Here is a 21,434-nt window from a genome sequence, read left to right on the forward strand (position 1 = left end):
AAAGAATTAAAACGGTACTAGGAACCCTCCTTCATTTACTGCTGTTTCCATGGATAAATCTTTTGAAGTAAGTTATCATCAAGGAATGTCTTTGCAAGAACTTATATAAGCTCTTATATCAACTTTATTATGTTGACTTCAGTTTTAAAAGAGTTTTGAGGAATAATATAATGATACTGGGTATTTCGGTTCAACTTTCAGCTTAGGAGAAAGTCAGTTACTGTTATGAAGCGTCATGTATAAATACTTCGGAGACAATCGCTTCGGGAACAGTGAAGCTAAAATAATGGGAGGTGGCACATGTGATTGCACTGGAATCTGCCTGCAGCTACGGCTCTTGTGTCAACTGGCTAATGTGGTGAAGTGCCTTCTAAAGCTGACAAGGCTTACCAGAGCACTGTTGAACCAAAACCCGATGCCTGTCCTCTAGATTGTTAACAAGATGTGAAGGAAAATGGTCGAGATAGAGACCTGAGCAAGATATCTATAAATATAATACTTTCTTTAAAAAAAAAAAAAGTACAACTGGAATGAAAATCCCATTCAGAATCACAGGTAGTCTTTGTACTAAGAGGAGAAAAATATAGGCTTATTGCTTTTTGGAAAGAAAAACACATTTACATTTGGGGATTTCTTCACTTGAGTTTTCATATAATATAACAAAATTCTGTGTTTACATTAGAAGCTGTAAATATTTTAGTGAAGTTAGCAATCTGAATTTTTCTCCAGATTTACCTCTTGGAACATATTTAGGTCGAATCCTATGGAATTGCTCTTTCTGTAATTCTAAAGTTACTAAATATCAGCAGTTTCATGGAAGTCAACTCTATAAAACCGGCCATCATTCCCTGAGCCTCCTGATTTCATGCCACATTTATTGAGGGCCCTACCCTGGTTTTTCTTCTCAGGCAACTCCCATTCTAGTTGGAGTTTCTAAAACATAAACAAATAATTAAAAAACAGTATGATAAATGCAATAAGAGTAACGTACAGAATGACACGAAGGAAAGTGTGATAGATTTAGCTCAGTTAGGTGAGAAAGGGTGCAGCAAAGCACGTGAAGTCTAAGCTGAGTAACCAGACAGAAAGAGAGCCAGTAGAGGGCCTGGGAGTGTCTTTCCAGGTGCAGTGAACTACATGTACGAGATCTCTGAGACAGAAAACAGGATGGCAGGTTCAAGCAACGATGCTGTTAGGTCATGTAGGCTGTCTGGATTATGGGCAAGGGAAGGTGGCTGGAGGCTGCAGGAAAACAGGAGTAAGGACAGAAAATAAGATTGGAGAGAGATTAGACAGGTGTGGTTTGTGGCGGGCCTTGAATGTCATAGTACAGAATACGAATTTTGACTGTAAAGTAATACATTTAAATGTCCTCCATCAGGGACACGTGTCCCATTTGGGAGACCACCTCAGGAAAGATGTATATGCCTGATCACTGCACTGTACACCTGAAGCTGAAGCTGAACAATAATGTCAACTACAATTTTATATACATACATAGTTGCAAGAAGCAGAGTATTAGGAATAGAGACAGTGGAAATGCAATGGCTGTATGCGATGTCACAGGGATAGTGGATGGGGGAAGGGGGTTGTCACTGTGTGAGGGATATAAATGATAAACGTCTATTACATTGTTTTGTACACCTGAAACTAATTTTAAAAGAAATGTCCTCCATCGGATATTGGTGGGCTAGTGAAAAGTTTTAAACTAGGAAATAACAGGATCAACTTACCATTTTAGAAGGATAACTGTAAACTGAATAGCAGGAAGACTTGCTAAGCAGCCATTGGTGTGAGGAATTGAACTAAGGTAACAGTATGGAGACAGTTGGAGATGGTGAAGACAGGGAGGAGTGAGAGGTATGACGGTGGTAAATTCAAAAGAGTTTTGTTCCAGAATATTTTGCTACTATTTGAAGTTATCCAAAAAATGTAATATTTTCCTTACTGAAATTTCTATATGACTAAAATAACTGGGTCGTGGCTTTGTATTAGGTTGGTGCAACAGTAATTGCGGTTTTTGCAATTATTTTTTACCTTCTAAACTGCAATTACTGTTGCACCAATCTAATAAAAACTGTTATTCTAAATCTCTTAATAATAGAATAAAACCACTTCATGATAAATTCAATCAATTATCATCTAATTTAAAGATGAATTTTTAAAAATCAGTTTAATTGGTTATCCTGTTTGGTTTCGGCTTGAGACACAATAAATACTCATATAACCACAGTCTACATAGAATCTTCCAGTCCAAAGGAGATTCTTTCCCTACTTCTGAATGAAAGCATTTCTGATATGTGGGGAGAGATGCTCATTGGTAAAGGGGAAGTAATAATGCCCACAGTCTTCTCATCTTCATGTCACCTGATAAAGGAAAATCTGATTTTTCTCTTCATTCTCTTCTCCCACCTGAGAAATCATCTCAGAAAAGAAAAATTAAGTTTTCATATTAGTTTAATCATTAATTTGGTGTGGGGACAAAACCCCAAAAAACAGTTTCCAGGCTCTCGGCCTCACATAGAAAGGTGCTGGCTCGGGTAGTAAATGGCCATCAACTGTGATCAGATGCCAGCAGCTGTGGCTAGTTGACCGTCAGCTGTAACCCATAAGCCATTGGCCACTAATATAACGGCTGTGGCTACGCTAGCAGAGAAGGAATGGGGCTAGCAAGAAGATGGTGGCTGGCAAGCGCGGACTGCTGTTAGGCAGATTATGTAGATCCTGCTTCCTGTGTCTCCAGCCCAGCCGCCAGCGAGAATATATTAGTTTGACTCCCCTATCTATGGCTCCGTGGGTGTTCCTTTTTGGCCTTACCATGTCCTGCGTTCTTGGGCGGGGAGTGGGAGCAGAGACCCTGCACGACATTTGGGCACTTAAAATTATATATCCATGTGAAAAATTCAAGTAATAATACTTAACTTTCCAGATTCCTCCAACTTATTCACTAAAAACTTACCCAAAAAGTTAAATAAAATAAATTATCTTGTTTCTAGAAATGTCTTTAGAAGGACATTTAACTGAGGAAAAGCATTATATAATTGTGCTTTATTACAATGAACAGTGTTGATTCTGGTCAACAGATGCTATCTGACAGGACAAATACTTGGCACAGAAATTACTAACATGTTCAGAAACTAATCTTCCCTGAATCCAACTTCAACTCTCAAAAGCTGGCTTGGAATACACTGTCCTTTGTAATAGAAAATTCAAATTGAAAAAAAAAAATGAACAGAGTAGTTATTTCTGATCATTGTTCAAGACTGTTCCATACCTTTTTTTTAACAATTAAAGTAATATTTAAATTTCATGGGCATGTGTCATGCGGGGAATCACGTGGGAGACCCTGCTCGCTGAGCCATTTGTCGTGCGGGGCGGCCTGTGGGCTCTCTGCTCCCACTCCCCACATAAGAACACAGGACATGGTGAGGCCAAAAAGGAACACCCACGGAGCTTAGGTAGGGAAGTCATATCACTATATTCTCCCTGGCGGCTGGGTTGGAGACACAGGAAGCAGAAGCCACACGGTCCACAACCCACACTGTCCTAACTGCAATCTGTGCTTGCCCGCCACCATCTTCTTGCTAGCCCCCATTTGCTGCTAGCGTAGCCACAACAGTTATATTAGTGGCCAATGGCTCACTGGTTACAGCTGACGCCCAACTAGCCACAGCTGATGGCCATCCAATCACAGTTGATGGCCATTTACTACCTGAGCCAGCACCTTTGCACGTGAGGCCCGTGAGGCCGAGAGCCTGGAAACTGCTTTCTGGGGCTCTGTCCCCACAGCATGTCATTGATTAGAATGTGTGTTGCATTTTCCTAAACTTAGTCTTCCTTTATATCCCTATCTTCATCAAAGAGAACTTAGTTCTCTGATTCTGCTGCCAGTTTTTATCTTTTGCAATGAGTTTCACATTATGAGCCCCATACTCTTATTAATTCCACTATGACTTTTTTAGTATCCTTTTTTATGTTATTAAAATCAGTCAATGGTCTGATAATAAAAATGCTGCCTGTGGAATATTGTTGTTAAACTTGCATTACACTGGTTGTTAAAGGTTGAAAAAGGTTAACAAAATATAGGTTGCTTTTAGACTTGACAACTACTGCTTTAAAAGGTTGTTTTAAAAAAAATATTGAATTTTAAAAGGAAAAATAATCATTCCGTGTGCAGTCACGTTTGCCAATTAGGAGTTCTAAACAATTTTTCAGAAAGCCCACAATTGTCCCGGAGGCTAAGCCAGACAAATTCTGGATCGACTGGGCACACACAGCTAGTTCTTTCTTCATCCCTTCTGAGGAATGTGAAATACAACAGCACGAAACCTAGTCTGCACCAAATTCAAAGTTAAGCTTTATTTCCTACCTATCTTCACTATATATCGCTGCTTAAACTACCCCATCTTCACGGCTTCATGCAGAACTGTCTCACTCACTCACGATTTTGTGGATTAGCAATCTGGTCTGTGTTCAACTGGGTGGTTCTTACCTGGTCTTTCCTGGACTCACTCAAACAATTGCAGCCATCTCCAGTCAAGGCTGGAGCTGGTCTAAGATGGCCTCACTCACATATCTGGAGTTAGTGCTAGTGGTAGGTGGGGCCCCTCTCTCCATATGGTCTCTCATTCTGATGGAGGTGAGCTCAGGCTTCTTCCCACAGTGCTCTCAGGGTTCCAAGAGTGTGAGAACTTGCACAAAGTCACTACCACACCATCCTATCACACCAAAGTTCAAGGCAAGCCCAAATTCAAGGGGATGGAAAAACAGTCTCCATCTCTTGACGGAAAGAGGTATATACATCACATTCACAGGAGTGTGCATACAGGGGAAGAATTTGTGGCTATTTTCCCCCCAATCCACTACACTAACAATGGCTCAAAATTCAGAAACAATAGAGAGAAAAAAACTGATAAATTTGATTACAGAAAAATAAAAAATCTCTTGTATTGTAAAAATACCATAAGTAAAGTAAGAAGATGAAGGACAAACTTGGAAAAAATATTTATAACTTGTATCAATAGACAAAAGTTTACCATCTCTAGTGTATAAAGAGCTCTAAAAACATAGAATGGGAAAATACTGACGCCACTATAAAAGATACGCGAGAGATTTGAACAGATAGTTTGCAGAAAAAGAAATATACATGGGCCTTAACCAAATAAAAAAAATACTCAACCTCACTCTTAATAAAGGAAATGCAAATTAAAACCACACTGCGATATTGTTTTTTTTATCTATCACATGAGCAAAACTCCAAACATTTGACAAAATACTTTGTCAGGAAACAGGCTCTCACATACATTGCTATTTGGGGGGTGCAAAGTGGTATGGCTCCTATGGAAGGACTTTGCAATAATAGCTAGCAAAATGACATGTGTATTTGACCTAGCAATCCCTCTTTCACATATCTATCCCAATGATACACTGTCAAAATGCAAAAAGACATTTGCATGAAGCTATTCATTGCAGCAATATTTGTCATAGCAAATATTGGAAACAACTCAAATGTCCATCAGTAGGAGACTGGTTGAGTAAACCATGGTACTCTCATGTGGAGTTTTATGCAGCCATGACAAGTAATGAAGACTATCTCTGTGTACTACAATACAGCGATCTTCAGGTGCTGTAGTTAAGTGAAAAAAACAACAAAAAACAAAGTGGAGAACTGTATGTATAGTATACTACTGTTTACCTAAGAAGAAAGGGTAACAAATATATATAGCTTATACCAAAATAAGGAAGGAAGAAAAAACCCACAAAATGGAAGGAACCAGATGGCAGAAATAGAGAGAAAAGCTAGGCTTCTCTGCATACTCGTGTATCTTGTTTCACAGATTTGACGTTAGAACCAAGAAAGGAGTTTATATAATTATTAAGAAGTTGGAAATAGTTTTAAAAGGTAATCCCTTGCAAACAATATGAAAGTGCGATTAGAGTTATGGCACAACTGCACAGAAGAGCTGTTGTAAGTGACTTTCAATCACAGTATATTACTGTATATGCACCAAGGATAACAAGTACTCCAAAAATAAATCCTGAAGTGTTTTTAGTAATTATATTATTAATGAGAGCACTTGTTATTTCGAGACTGCAGTTTGTGTGTTGTGGGACAAATCACTTGAGTAATTCTGTTGGTGTCTTTGAGATGCAAATTTTTGGAGTGGAACAGAAGATCAATCAGGTTAAATTGTAAAAACCCTGTGGCCCTAACTTTGAATTAGAAGTATCAGTACGAATTCATGATATATGTTATCTTTTTAAAAAATGTACTTCTTAGCTCTGTCCACTTAAAAGCCTCGATGCAATGACCAACCCAATAGCAGCAATGGACACCCTTTAATCACCCAGATTGTAGTTTAAATCCTGAAATCCTTAAAGACTACAATCACATTGAAAAGAAGCAGTGCTCCTTAAAGAAACTGCTGACTCTGAGGCTGGCGTAGGATATTTACATCTCATCATACCAGAAAGCAATGAAGCTATGCAAGACTATGAGAGTTGAGTCAAAAGGATTCAGAAGCCCACTTGAGGAATCTCCCATGTGTCAATGATGAGAAATCTGAGCATTAGTAAGGATAATAACTGCAATTGATTGAAACACATACATTATGTTCAAAAGGTTCATAATGATGCTAAAAAATAATTTATTGGTCACTTATGGAGGAGGCTAGGGAGCCATCTCATTATTTTGAAAACTGGAAATAAAAAGAAAGATCCAAATCCTTATTCTGTCTTTCCTGTTTGAACTGTAGCTCAGTGTAAGCAAACAGTTGGTGAAAGAAGTTCCCCTTTAGAGAAGTAGTCCTGCTAATACATAAATAATGACAAGATTACAGTATCACCATAATGTCTGACATCACAAAGAGAAACAGTCAGATATTGTATGTCTCCTGATGGAAGTATGAATACCACCTATGACGTATTCCTGCCAAAACAATACACCCAACTGTGATCAAACCTACAGATCTAAATACTGTGCAAACTAAGAGGCAGTACAGGGCAGAGGAACATGTTAAAACAAAACAAAACAAAAACACATAATCCAGACTGTGAAAAATTCTACAGATCAAATGACCCAGTTTATTAAAAAAATAAATTATAAAGAAAAACAAAAGAGAGATGGAGGGGGGACCTATAGAAAAAGGGACTTAAGAATATATGTATCGACCAATTGCAATTTGAGGACTTTAATTAGATTCTGATTCAAAAAACAAACTGGGGTGGAGGGAACCCTTATGAGGCAGTTGATGAAATTTGATCCCTGACCAGATAATTAGTATTACCCAACAATTATTGTTGCTATTGTTGTCATTATTATCTTAAATACAGGCAGTGGTGGTGGAAGATAAGTGGGTAGGACTATGAATACAAGATTTGCCAAGAGTTGATCATTAATAAATCCACATTGTAGGGCACATGAAGATTCCTTATGCTGTTCTATCTACTTTTGTTTGAAAATTTCCACAGTAAAATGTTGCAAAAAATGTAAATTATTTTTTTAAGAGGCGGAAATTCTCGTCTTTGAAAGGCTTCTGGTGGACATTATTGTGGCTCAGTAAAATACCTAGAATTGTAGTGATTCACCCTGTGATTATGAAGAAAGCCTCCCAGGATAAAGCCCAAACGTTCTTGATAATAGCAGAATAATAGAAACAACCTGGTTCTGGACGACTGAGCCACAGAATAAACCAACCCTGGAGCTGCTTGACCTCTGGATATCTACTTAGATAATAACTGTCTGTCTGTTGTTTACTCCATTTTGAGTTTTCTGTGACTTGCAGCAGAACCCATCCTAACCGAAACAGTGGAGAAGAATGCTTTTGTGTGTGTGTGTTGATAACTTAAGAGTGGCACTCGGTAATATTTCTGCTCCATCTTACAGGATGTTGAGTAAAACAGCATCCCTTAATTGTACCATGGGCCTTAGACTTCTGAGAGTCTAATGCAGAGTTGATATTGAGACAAATTCATAACAAATCCAAGATACCATCCTGTACCTCAGAGTTTGACATTATATCATCTGCCACTTACATCTCTCCCTAGTTTAGCATCGGTGAAAATCTGAGCAATCACACTGCTACAGACAGATAGGGACTAGCCTTCCTCCACCTACCAGCAGTGATGAGGTCCTGGCTGCCCCCTTGCTGGAGAGTGGTGTGATTCCAGAATCCTATTATTCGGGTCCGCTTCCTAGAACCACATCCCAAGGCAATTATTTTAGGTGGAGTTCCCTAGAACAGCTTGAAGCAGGAATTTTGGGGCAAATGATTTATTGAAAGGATGCTCTCAGGAGAATCGGGGAAGGAAAGTGGGTAGGACAGGGGAAAAAAGCGAAGCAAGGATGTAATCTCTGCTGGAAACCAACCTCAGCCTGAGCCCCCACCTGGTTGCTCGGGGCCCCACCTTTTGTATCACGGTTTCAGTCATTCATTGTTGTGAGCGGCCTGGGGTGACAGGGGGTGTGTCGCACTCGCAGCAGCTGGGAATAAATGTGCTGGCCCAGTTAGGGGGTCCGGGCAGAGCACTGTGGCATCCACTACAAGTTCAATAAAAGCCCAAATCTTCCTAGACCCCGCAGGATCTAGCCCGTCCCTGCGTAACCATTCTCGTTCTCTGGGAAATCATCTCCAACTATGCGCCCTCTTTCCACTCCACTGTAGCCACACGGCCACCTTGGAATGCCTCAAATTTGTGCATATATATATATATATATATATATATATATCTCATAGTGCTTCAGAGCCTTTGCCCTTCTCAGTTCCCCCATGTGGAATGACTCTCCCTCGCTCTCCCCCCTTCCTACCCCCATGTCCTCATGACTAGGTCCCTTAGGCATCCTCCATGTTTTTATTCACAACATAGCTTCTTAGTAAGGCCTTCTCTGGCTACCCTCTCCAAAATTACAATTTCCATCTCTAACCGACGCTCATATCCCTTTCACTTTCTTGTTTTCAATATATCTTGTTTATTGTTTGATCATACTCTAGAATATAAACTGGGAAGTGTAGGAATTTTTATCTTTTTTTTTTTTCAGCACTTAAAACCGGTAGGTTATAGGTGTTCAGTTAATATTTGTTGAATACATGAATGAGCGAAGGAATGAATGATTCTTGGCACAAAGTGTTAAGTCCTCAATAAACAGTGATTGAACTGAACTAAACGGAAACGGAAACTATCAGCACAGCCCCCAGGTAATAGTGATGGGAGGAAGGACATATATGATGCTATATGCAGAGTTCTCCTTTGGTTACATGATTGTTTTGGATAATATCACAACATTCATGTGATGATATATGTGCATATGTTAATATATAATATTTATACATATAAATATTAATGAATAAAAATAGAAGCACTAGATTTTCTAATTTTATTTAAATGAGTTCAAATCAAAATTCAAGAATCTAGATTTACACACAGTGAAGTAAAAATAAAGATATAGCAAAATTAACAGGAATGCGGGTTGTATAGAAAGCTCAATTCCTATGATATAAAATTTAAATCCACAATGAAACTCTTGAAGCTCTTTACTGCATTGTCATATTCTATCTCAGACACAAGAAAACTCTTCAGACATATAAAATCTCAAATCTCTCAATCCTGAAACCTGTCAGTAGATATCAAAACTCTTCAAGGCATATTACAGTTTTCTAGAAAAGCAGCCTTTTTTTTAGTAAAAAACTGAGGTTACTAAACCTACAAAAGCACCTATTGACTCTATTGCATTTTTTTACTGAAGTGTCAATCAGCATGAAATTAGTCCTGAGCAGAGGTGGCCTCAGAACCCACACTGGCTTCTTCCTGTAAATCATCCTCAGCCGAGGATTCTGACTCAATTGGAGAATTTCCTTTTTCTAGTTCGGCAAATTCACCATTGCTTTCGTTCTCTCTTGTACCTCTATCATTTTTAATGGCATCAGCTTCACCCAGAGCTGCACTGGTAACCTCTGAGGTCGTTTCGGTGCTGACTTCTGCGGTTTCTCCGGTGGCTGCATTTGGAACCTCTGGCCCAGTTTCAGCACCGACTGCCGTCGTCTCCACCAGGGCAGCCTCCGCAGGGTGGGGACCTGAAGCCTCTGTTAGGACTGCAACAGTGGCATCGGGGAATTCTCCAGCAGCGACCGCCTGAGCTTCCACTGAAGGTACTTCAGGGGGTTCTGAACTTGCTTTCGTCGCTCCCGAAAGGTTCTCTTTTTCACCTTTAAGATTTAGTCCATTAATCAAAGTATAAATTTTTTGAGTGATTTTTTATTAGTTGTACGAAACAACATAATGATTAAACATTTATGCCCCTCACAAAGTGATAAGCCCCCCAAGTCTATTACCCCTCTGACATTGTATATAGCTGTCACTATACCATTGACTATATTCCCTATGCTGTACTTTACATCCTATGACTATATATATTATATACTTATATAAGTTATAATTAAATATGTATATACTATTTAATTATAGTTGACATTCAACATTATTTTATATTAGTTTCAGGTGTACTGCACAATGTTTGGGCATTTATATAACCTATGAAGTGATCCTCCCAATAACTCCAGTACCCATCTGACACCCTACATGTCTTTACAACATTATTGATTATTTTCCCCATACTGTATTTCACATCCCATAACTATTTTGTGACAACCAATTTGTACTTTCTAATTCCTTCACCTTCTCCCCCTTCCCCTAACCCCTCTTCCCATCTAGCAACCATCAGTTTTTTTCTCTGTATCTCTGAGTCTATTTCTGTTTTGTTTGTTCATGTATTCTGTTCTTTAGATTCCACATATAAGTGAGATCATATGGCATTTTTCTTTCTCAGTCTGACTTATTTTACTCAGGATGATACTCTTTAGGTCCATCCATGTTGTTGCAAAAGATAAGATTTCATTCTTTTTTGTGGCAAAGTAATATTCCATTGTATAAATCTACCACAATTTCTTTATCCAATCATCTATTGATGGGCATTTTGGTTTCCATATCTTGGCTATTATGAATAGTGCTGCAGTAAATATAGGGGTGCACACATTTTTTGAAATTAGTGTTTTAGGTTTCTTTGGATAAATATCCAGAAGTGAAATTGCTGGGTCATAAGGTAGTTTTAGTTTTAAGAAGCAAAGTATTAATTGAAAGAGCATGGGAAGACAATGGATCACTGTGCAGTCATTTTAAAAAAGGAGACAGATCTATATGTACGGATATGTAAGGTTTTCAAGGTAGACTGTTAAGTGAGAAAAACAAGGAAAAACCAATGTGTAGTTTGGTACTGTTTGTATTAGGACAAAAGGGGATAAGTTATATACCTAGGTAGTTATATTTACAAAGACTCTTTCCAGGAAGATTCAGAAGAACTTGTATTATTGGTTGCCTCTGGGGAGGGAAAATGGGGAATCTGCTTTTCGGTAAAACTTTCGAACCTATTGAACTTAAAAAAATAATTTACATATATTATTTACTCAGATACAAAGAACAGGAAAATATACAGCCAACTGTCATATGAGATAGCATAGAAAAGTAGTCAACTTACTAGTCAATAACTGAGGAATCATTAATCCATTCTCAACCTCATTTCTGTCATCTGCAAAATGGGGATATTAAAAATATTTATCGCACAAAGCCATTGTGAGAACTGATTAAAACACTATGTATAAAAAGGGGTTTAAAACCACTAAGCTGCTATGGAAAGGCTCTATTTTATTATTATCACAATCAGCCTTCGCATGATTATATTCAATAATGTTTACTGATGATATTGTTTCTTACTATTGTCATGACTAAAAGACTAAAACTGAGCAGCTATTATCTCTCTCCCCAAAACTGATCATAGTAAGCGATCATAATCGCATTATAGTTGAGATGGGGAAAAGTATGATTTAAAGCAAGCAGTTTAAGGCAAGAAATATACATTAGGGTGAAAATGTAAAGTTTCTGTTCCTATACTTGCCATTTTATTAATTGGATCAACTGAGGGACTCAGTGTTCCTCCACTAATGTCAAGTATACTTGGGCAAAGACACACGACTGGTCTTAGCCAAAACTGAAACAAAAATTAGTTTTATGATTTAAAAAAATAATGAGGGAAATGAAGGATCAAGCTGCTGAGAGAGACAGGTACTAAAATTATGCCTGCATGAATGGAAGCCTCAGTAGGGGAAAAGTAATATTACCACACAAAGAAGTCAAAACTGCTGGTCAGCAGTATAAATGTAAAACATTTTCTTTTATCAAATGCACTCATCCAAAACATAGAACAGTATTTTTTAGGTTTTGGCTGGGCTTTTCCTTTCTGAACGAACTCCTACCCAGAGCCATTCTGGATTTAGTTAGTAAACAAGCCAAAAGCAAATAGTGTTTGTTGCTAGGCTAAGAAGATGGAAATCAGTGCCTTAAGGAAAAAAAGATAATAATAAATTCACTTTACCTTGAAATGGCTGTAACTCTGCTTTGGTTTTTTCTTTCAAACTCGTTGTATGTTCAGTGTGTTTGACTTGCTCTGATGTTACTGTCCTATAAGTCTGAAAGTAAATGTGTGCTTAAGTTTATTTCTTGAGCGTTTTTTTAATCATGATTTATATTCAACATGCAAAGCTTAAGTTCAAAGGTATATACAATTCAAAGAAGAGAAACCAATCAATGCACACCATCCATTCTTTTGTTTCCCTTTTGAAAACCTTTATAATTAGGTAGAATGCTTTAAAAAAGGAAAGAAACAAATGCTCTAACAGAAAACTGAGAACACACACAGTAGATAAAGACAGCTTATCGGACCAATGTGCTGAGTCAGCACCCTCGGTTTGCAGTACATCAAAGGTGAACCTGTGCGAAGTTCATTTCCCTGAAACGACCATTCCAGCAGCAATGTCCCAAGGGACATTAGGGACGTCTCGTTCAAGGGGCTAGAACACAAGGTGAGGAAAAAGCTCCTTTAGGCAGAATTGAAGAGATGATGACGTTAGAAAAATTCACACTCATGAGTGGCCCAGAGAATCTAGCTTTTCCAAATCTAATATAATCAAGCAGAATAGAAGAAAGGCCTGTTAGAAGAGGGGATCTCAAATTTAGACTTTGGGGGAGTTTATTTCCAAGTGATATGACTTATTTATTAAATGAAAGCATTTAAAATATACCACAACTTTTATAAACCAGTTTGGCATTATGTTGTTTATTACATGCAGATTCTAAAAAAATTGAAGTGCCCTGGGCCTTCCTCAGATTCTAAGAGGCCTTAGTAGTAGATTTGACTTGGAAATGAAAGACTGCTCTTGGCTACTGAGCATCTGTGGATTTAATTCAGATAAATCTAACAGAGAACTTACTTTAGTACAGGACAAGGAAGGGGAGGGAGGACTAGAATACAAGTTTTCGAGTGCCTCACATTCTGTACTTCCTCCTGAAATTAGCCTACGATTCTTAAAAATTAAGGCTTCCGACATTCAAGATGAAAACTACATAATCTTAGAGATGGAAAGGGACTTGCAAGAGTCTCAGAGATCATCACTTGTCCAACTTCCACGCCCACTGTGAGAGAACAAGGCCAGAAAGGGCTCTCAGGAGTAGCCAGTTCATAACCTTCCATAACTTTGGCAAAGAAAGATTTAGCAGACGGGACAGGTTCATGTCTGGCACTAGTAAACATAATTAGGGGTATAGAGATGCCCAGATGAATGTCAGCCTTCAGCTTCTCACATAATTGCACGGCCTAATCCAATATTGATTTTTCCAGAGGCCTATATCCAACTATAGTAGCCCTGGGAAGAATTCAACATTAAACAGCAGAAAGATGATAGAAGCAAAGGAATCTGGGTATGAATGAAAGCTGGTAGATTAGTGGAGGGCAATAATGCAAGTGACATGTTTGAAGTTTCCTGACTTCTTGAGGCTCTCAAAATTTTGAAGACTAGAATGTGTATTTTGGTTTGGCCATTTACATAGTCCTACAAATTGTTCCTAGTTATGACTAAAAATCGCTTTACGCATATGTCTGTAGGGTCAAACCAAAACATAGTGATTGTGTACTCTTATGGCTTCCAAAGAATATGCTTATTCTACTTTTATTCATAATGTAGATCAGATTTTGACTCACAAAGTTTATGACAAAATGGGAATGATTCAATAGGTTTATCATATTTAACTCACAAATGGTCCATTGTTTTAGCTCCAAAGTCATATTATCAATATTAAAAGCTTTGTTTTAGAGTTATTATCTGGGGGTGGGGAATGAATACAAGGACCAGGGAGGAAACCATTTTTTAAAATTTTATATATCTATTTTGAATTTTTTTAAAATTATGAATATTGTTTTAAATAATAAAAGTATATAAAGATATAAAAGATATAACAAAAACAATGGAGACAGTAAAAAGATTGGGGAGAAGAGGGAGGAATGAATAGGTAACTACAGGGGATTTTTAGTGAAACTATTCTGTATGGTACTGTCATGGTGGATACATGTCATTATACATTTGTCAAATGTAAAAACCCATAGAATGTACTACACAGAGAGTGAAGCCTAATGTAAACTATAGACTTTGGTTAATAATAATGTGTCAATATTAACTTACCAGTTGTAACAAACGTGCCACACTAAAGCAAGATTGTTGACAGGGAAAAGTGGGGGGGGGGGACAGGGGTGAGAGGAGTACCTGGGAACCCCAATTCCAAATAACATGACTTTCTGTTACTTTTTTTGTAAACCTAAAACTGCTCTAAAAAATAAAGTCTACTCATTTTTTTAAAAGTTAATCTTTCAAAAACAGTTCCTGTTCAATGTTAATAACAGTACCTATCTTCTAGAATTGTAATTATTCAATAAGCCAGGAGTCTGTCAATGACACTCAAATGTCAGCTATTATATTTAATATTTGTAATGACATTGTTTTTATTGAAAGTCACCCACACTTAGTGGTATGACAAAATGTTGATTTTTCTACTTAAAAAAAATCTTCAGAATCTTGTTATTTAATTAATCCCGTTTCCTGACCTTGACATTGCTTTGAGTTTAACCACAGGTTGAAAATAGACGAGTTGCTGAACACACTGGTTATTTCAACACTTACGTAGTATCCACCAGCACTGCCTGTCACACCAACAACCAGATAGTAGATCGTGTTGGATCCAGGCAACCCAGGGAATCTGTTAGATGACACCCATCTGAGAGACGCTAAGAAAACAAGTTTAAACACAGTTAGGTGTGTTCACACCACTTAAGCAAAGCTATTTTAAATAATTACATCTTAAAAATATTTTCTGCTCAGTGAACCTAGATTCTATTAACATCAAGTGACATTAGCTTAAGGGAAGACAGTGTTAAGAGGTAGGGTAATAATTCCACTTGACAGTTTCCCAATCTAATTTGACAAGTACTTATGAAACCTGTCATTGTGATGCTTAGCATCATGCTTTTCTTGAAAGGAGTGCAGGTGTGGGTGAGGAGAAATGACAAAAGCACTGAACAATTGTCAGCGTCAAATGAGATGCATATTAGCAAAATAAATCCATTTACTGTATGTACTCCACAAAAGGATTTAGTGGAAAAGACATTTCCAAAAAATGAATTAAATATATTTGTACTTAAAATCTGCATGCTACATAAAACATTTATGTTGAAATTTAACACACTTCTGTAAATCTGTAATACAAACGTCAATATAGGAAGAAGCGTTCATTTTCTAATGTAAAGCCTTTAAACATGGGCGGTGAGAAGCTTTTTTGAGGCAAACGTTACAGCAAAGTCACATCTGAAAGTACAATTCTGTAGAAACTAAATATAGATAAAAGTTGTATTGTTGTAGTAAAAGCTGTATTGTTATAGTTAAATATATTTACTCTATAGTGCTAAAATTTGTACATACTACATGCCCTGGAATTGAAATTTTTATAATAGACTTAAAGCTAGAAGGAGCTTAAAGTTCACGTAGCTCAAATTCTTTATTTTAAAGATAAAAAAAGTAGAGACATTTATTAATCCATCAACAAATACAGTTGAACACCGATTATGTGTTTGGTATTCTTAGAAGCATTAAGGAAAAAACCGTGAACAAGACACAAGGTTCCTAGCGTGGAGTAGCTCACCATCTAGAAAGAAGGAACAGATGTACAGACAAGTAACTGCAGACAAATAATTGCAATGCAGTATGACAAATGCTGTAATAGATATAAGTAGTAGCTGCAACAATACCATGAAAATACAGTGGAAAAACTCAGCTAGTTGGCTCAAGGTAGCTGACACAATTTAAAAAACATTCCCTGAGTTTTAAAGGAAAGTAAGAGTTTGTCAGATAAATAAGGGAAGGGAAAATTGCACTGGAGGCGGAAGGCACAGCATGTGCCAAAGCATGAGTTGTGTGACTGGGAAAGGACAAAGGAATTTGATGTGGCCTGTCATAGAGCAAATAGGTGTGGGGGGCAGTGAGACGTTATGACTTGCAGAGGGCAAATCTAAGACCTTTGCACTGATTACAAATCTTTGTAGTAGCAAACTTGGAGAGATTTCATAAGTATGTTCTTAGTTTGAATGTAAGTGACTATCTCTTAGAAACAAATTTTTTTCCCTGCAAATGTGCCTAAATAGACTCTGCTAAGAGGTTATGGTATGGACTTGTAGTGGAGCTTTTGTTGGTTTAAAAATATATTTATTATTAAATAGAAATGTGTAATATTCATGGTTATCAATGACATAAATATGGAAAATATTTTTTTAAATAAGAAGAAATAAAGAAAATTATCAGAGACTTAAGAATTAAATACAATTATGGCAAAGTTATTTAAAAGAGCAATGAAATGGGAAATAAATATTCAAGAAAGATCAATTAGACAAATTTAGCATATTCATACAATGGGAAACAAATAGACATTATACATTTTCCAGAAGAATATTTACTTGAGAAAATATTTACAATATATTGAATGAAAAGTTGTACCAAAATAATGTATACAGGACTGTCCCAGATATATGGAAGCAATGTGCCTAAGGGAAAAAATGCATAAGGGAAAAAAGGTGTGGAACGTTACGTATACTAAAATATAAATAGTGGTATCCACTGAGTAGTAGGATTACAGGTGACTTCTATTTTGTCTTTCTGTGTTTTTTCCAATGACCTATTATAAACCTAAATTATTTATTCATTAAAAAGTTACATTTTTAAAAGCAAAAACCAGAGAACACAATTTGATGAGGCAGTTAAAATTTTATCCTTCAATAAAACTGAAACAATTTTATTTTTCATCAAAATAGAAAGAACCAAAAGGTTAATGTCCATGACTGAAGCCAAATTTCCAGTCAACAATAATTCTTCAAGTACACAAGCAAATCGGTGCTACAAAAAAAGTAATTAGGTGAAAATTAGAGAAAGACTAGCACTGCTACAACCAGTATTGCTCACTGCCTATTTAGAAATGTTAAACTTCTTTTGCCTCAAGTTGGGGAGGACGTTATTTGAAACATGTGCAGCCACCAAAAAACAAAAAAGTGTGTACGCGTCTGTCTGCGGGTGATTTCCGTGGGGGATGCGCACAGATAATGAGAAAGACCAGGTCGAGGGACTCAGCTTTCTCCCCACCCACAATCACAACAGCCCCGTTATCTTCAGCAGTTTAGGATGAATGGCTTCTCCATTTCACCAAAGAAAAAAAGTTGCTCTGTCTCATTCGGTATAAAGGTCAAGGAGAACGAAGACACCTTATTTCTGTGTGTCGTGAGGCAACTTCTTCCCACCAGCATTTTAAGAGAGACACACAGCTAGTTGGACAGATCTTCCTTCCCTCCCACCAGCACCACCACTGGCCTAATCGACGTGAAACAACAACAACAAAGGCCCATGGAATTGTCCGCAGGAGTCTCTCTCTCTCTCCGGCTCAAACGCACGATCTGGGCCAAAGCCACCTGACAAGCCTCGGGAAGTGCGGCGGCTGGAGGGAGAACCGAGAACTTCCATGAGGTGGCCTAGAAGCCTCGCCCCGCCGACCAGGGGCAGGGAAACGGGGGAGACGGGTGAGGACTCGGGAGGAGCCGGCAGGGCCAGGACCGCACCGGCGCGCGACCCAGGCGCGCTGACACGTCCTCCTGCGCCCGCGCCCACGCGCCTGCAGTGTTGCAGGCGCGATGCTTGGCGCTTCCGTACCTGTCAATTTTTATTTAAAAATAAGCGTCCAGCTTTGACGGCAACTTCCCCGCCAGGAACTTGCTGAATATGCTTCCTCTTCCCCAGCATTCGCACACCCAGAGGTTACAGATACAAGGATGACCAAGCCAAACAGCTGGGCAGCTCCAGGCCTACCTGCAACCGCCCAGTAAAGCGCTTCGTAGGCCGCTTCCTCGCCGGGTGCCAGGGCCAGGGCTCGTGGGTCGAGGCTGCCGCGCCCGGCCACGTACTGAGTTTATTTACTCAAGAGCCTTCACCGTCTCCCCCTGGGGCGGCCCTCCGTCCTGCGCGCTGCCGGGCGCACTGGTCAGTGCCCACCTTCCCACTCATGCCTCTGCTTCCCCATGAAGTTGGCGAGTGCCTTGGTCCCTATACGAACACAGCTAGCCAGCCAAGAGTTTGTAGGCTTGGCACTGTTCTAAGCGCTTTCACTAGCGCATTGGAACGCAACCGTGATAGTCCCATTTTACAGAGGAGGAAACTGAGGTGAGATCACTTGCCCAAGATCAAGATTCGAAGCCAGGAATTCTAGCCCGGATTCAGAAGCTGCGCTGGAAAGGCTCCCTACTGTCAAAGTCTGCAATAACTTCGGGGCGCTTTCCCCTTTCCCATGTCTCCTCCCCGTCTCCAACTCGGGCTTCTGCCGCTCCGGGTCGGGTTTGGCCCACCAGCGACAGATGGCTACAGGGGCGCCCGCGGGCTCCGCGCGCGAGGCTCCTGGACTCGTCAGGCTTGGACAGCCTGCCCGGCGCCTGGCACTCACCGTCCTTCCGGAGCGGCGCGCGGCCGGGGGGCGTCCTCAGCGGCAGCGCCAGGGTCCTGGAGGCGGCCCTGCGGAGAGACATCGCGCCCGCCGCCCGCCGCGCTGCAGCCTCTGTGGCCGGGAGCTCAGCCGGGCGCGGCCAGGAGGGACGAGCCCCGCCCCGGGGAGGGGCGACGACCCCTGCCCAGCCCCCCCAGCGGCCCCGGGGGGCGGGTAGGAGTGGGTCGTCCGCACCTTCCTCCGTCGACCCAAGTCTCCAAGCTCTGTTGCTTTCTCTGGGGTCCAAGAACTGATGGCGGCATCTAAGAAAAGGGATGGGGAAGCGGGAAGTGGCCTTCACCTGCCTGCTCCGTACTGTTCCGCGGAGTGGAATTCCTCAAGGAGGCTGGAAATGTTTTTGGTTCGCATCCGGAACATAGACGTGGGTTAGCATGCCGGATGAAAGCTGAACCCACTTTAACTCACGTAGTCCGTCAGCTGTGCTCACGGAGTCAAAGAGGTGGCTGCACGTTTCCTGGAAACGGAGCGGTAAGAGCAGGGTAGCCGCAGCCTCCCGTTAGGGCACTGCCTGGCGTTCAGAATCGTGAGATTCCCCGGCAATGGTTGCCTCGCTGGGCAATTGACTGTTACAATGACTTTAAATACAAGCCCCCCAAATGCTGTACATTACTCTATGAGATGTAAAACTAGTATTTCCAAATCAACTGAAAATGCTACATTGTTAGTGTCCCCCCCCCCCATTTCAATTACTTGCCTCGTGGCTACAATTTATCAATTTGAATATGAAAACCAATCATTTATGTTTATATCATTTTCTAAATGATGAATCGTGGTGGGGACGGTTTCCTACTATAGTAATCCCTTGTGTGTTCGGCACTTGACAGCTTATAGCACTTTCCCATATTACCTCCTTTAATTCTCACTTCAACCCTCTGAGGGGGTTGGAAATTTTTCTCTTTAGTAAACGGTGGTGGGGAGGAATGTCCAGGGACTGGTGGTCTTTTTTTTAAAAAGACGTAAACATAGTCTTTCTAGTTCCAAGTTCTCTAAGGCAAGTTACAGACAAAATATTTGCTCATTTACTTAAGTAACTAAACATTCCTTGGAGATTCTAGTTCTGAACGCAATTCTAACAGTATTTAACATATTCTCTTTTGAAGAATACAAGCCAATGGTCAGAACTGCTTTTTGGATACTCAGAATAGGTAGGTACTTCTAGGGATTAAACACTTAAGAAGAGCCATTGGGTAATCTTCGGTTAATGAGAGGTCAGATTTAGACTCCTAAGCAGCAGGAGAGGGGCTTAGAGCCAGACCCTCCACCAAGAAGTCAGGTAGTCCTATAATCAATAATGTTGTGAAGGTTATGTGGAGGGTCAGGTGGGCACTGGACTTATCAGGGAGACCACTTCTTGGACGGTGTAGATGCCTGACCACTGCAGTGTACACCCGAAGCTGAAATTGAATAATATTGAATGTCAGCTATAATTAAATATGTGTGTAGTCACAGGCTGCGGAGTACAGCATAGGGAATAGAGGCAATGGTACAGTAACAGCGATATATGATGTCAGGGAGGTAATAGATTGGGGGGGTGCTTATCACTTTGTGAGGGGTGTAAATGTCTATTACATCGCTTTGTACACCTGAAACTAAAAAAAAAAAAGGTAGTCTTGAAAGCAACAAAACGCAGATTAGTACTTGCTACCTTTGACCAGCATCAGGTACACATCCTGCAGCAACTAGCGATTAGCTGTGTCACTGGTGGTGTAGAATGTTTAATGAACTGCTAGCAGCCAGGACAGATTGACAAAACCAAATCTGTCCAGAACACTCTGAACCACTTCCATATTCGCCATATCGGATTTAAAATTAAAAAACAATATAAAACAAATCTGTCTACCATTACAGCTCATTCTTTCCTTCATGTACTTAGGGTTGAATTCTGATTTGGTTGCCATGGAGAGGAATAGTCAAAAGCAGTACATGCATGTATACTGCATGCATTAGAGTTATTTGATGTGTTGGAAGCTCCCCTAAAAATGAGTAAACATTTGTAAATGATGATGGCTCCCAGAAAAACTATTCAAGGCTCCCCTTCAGAGCTCAGTTGTAAACTCAGGATTTGGATGTAATCCAAGGCCTTCTGGATCATCCCCTGGTTCCATAGCAGCCACTAATCTGTCAGCACAACTGTCTATAAGTATCTGTCAAAATGGCGACAGTAGCTAGGGACCCTGCCAGCTGCAGGGGATTGGTTATAATTTAGTTCACAAACATTTATTGAGTATCTATTATGTGTTAGGCACTGTTCCAAGGCATTCTTCAATGAGCAAGATGTGATTTCTGCAATCACTCACAGAGATTATAATTTCTGACTGAATCAGTATCTTTTCTCAGGGGTAGCTGCCAACCCTCTGTCAATAGGGTCAATGATCACAAAGAAATTTCTGATCAGATGTCAGTATTAGATGTAATCTAAGGGCTTTGGTTACAACCAAACTGGTTTAAATCATTCAAAAGTAACACACGTG

The 21,434-nt window shown here is 39.7% G+C and overlaps 1 protein-coding gene across 1 annotated transcript; it reads right to left on the bottom strand.

The window, feature by feature from the left end:
- Positions 1-9,360: 9,360 nt before the first annotated feature.
- On the bottom strand, positions 9,361-19,260 carry MGARP (mitochondria localized glutamic acid rich protein). The gene is made up of 5 exons (XM_081077542.1): positions 18,904-19,260; positions 15,057-15,160; positions 12,422-12,515; positions 11,528-11,578; positions 9,361-10,202 (listed from the first exon to the last, which is right to left on the bottom strand). The coding sequence occupies exons 1-5, from the start codon at positions 18,983-18,985 to the stop codon at positions 9,760-9,762; spliced, it is 774 nt and encodes a 257-aa protein (XP_080933668.1). The 5' UTR covers positions 18,986-19,260; the 3' UTR covers positions 9,361-9,759.
- Between the last annotated feature and the right edge of the window lie 2,174 nt (positions 19,261-21,434).

The sequence above is a fragment of the Rhinolophus hipposideros genome (assembly GCF_964194185.1).
Source record: "Rhinolophus hipposideros genome assembly, chromosome: 16".
Lineage (NCBI taxonomy): Eukaryota > Metazoa > Chordata > Mammalia > Chiroptera > Rhinolophidae > Rhinolophus > Rhinolophus hipposideros.

What these genes read in the sequence shown, in the direction of transcription:
- MGARP (XM_081077542.1), bottom strand. Translation starts at nt 18,985, where the DNA reads ATGTCTCTCCGCAGGGCCGCCTCCAGGACCCTGGCGCTGCCGCTGAGG. An exon ending in AGAGTTACAGCCATTTCAAG is followed by an intron (nt 11,579 to 12,421) that starts GTAAAGTGAATT and finishes CCCATTTTGCAG; the next exon opens with ATGACAGAAATGAGGTTGAG. An exon ending in GATTCCTCAGTTATTGACTA is followed by an intron (nt 10,203 to 11,527) that starts GTAAGTTGACTA and finishes TAAATCTTAAAG; the next exon opens with GTGAAAAAGAGAACCTTTCG.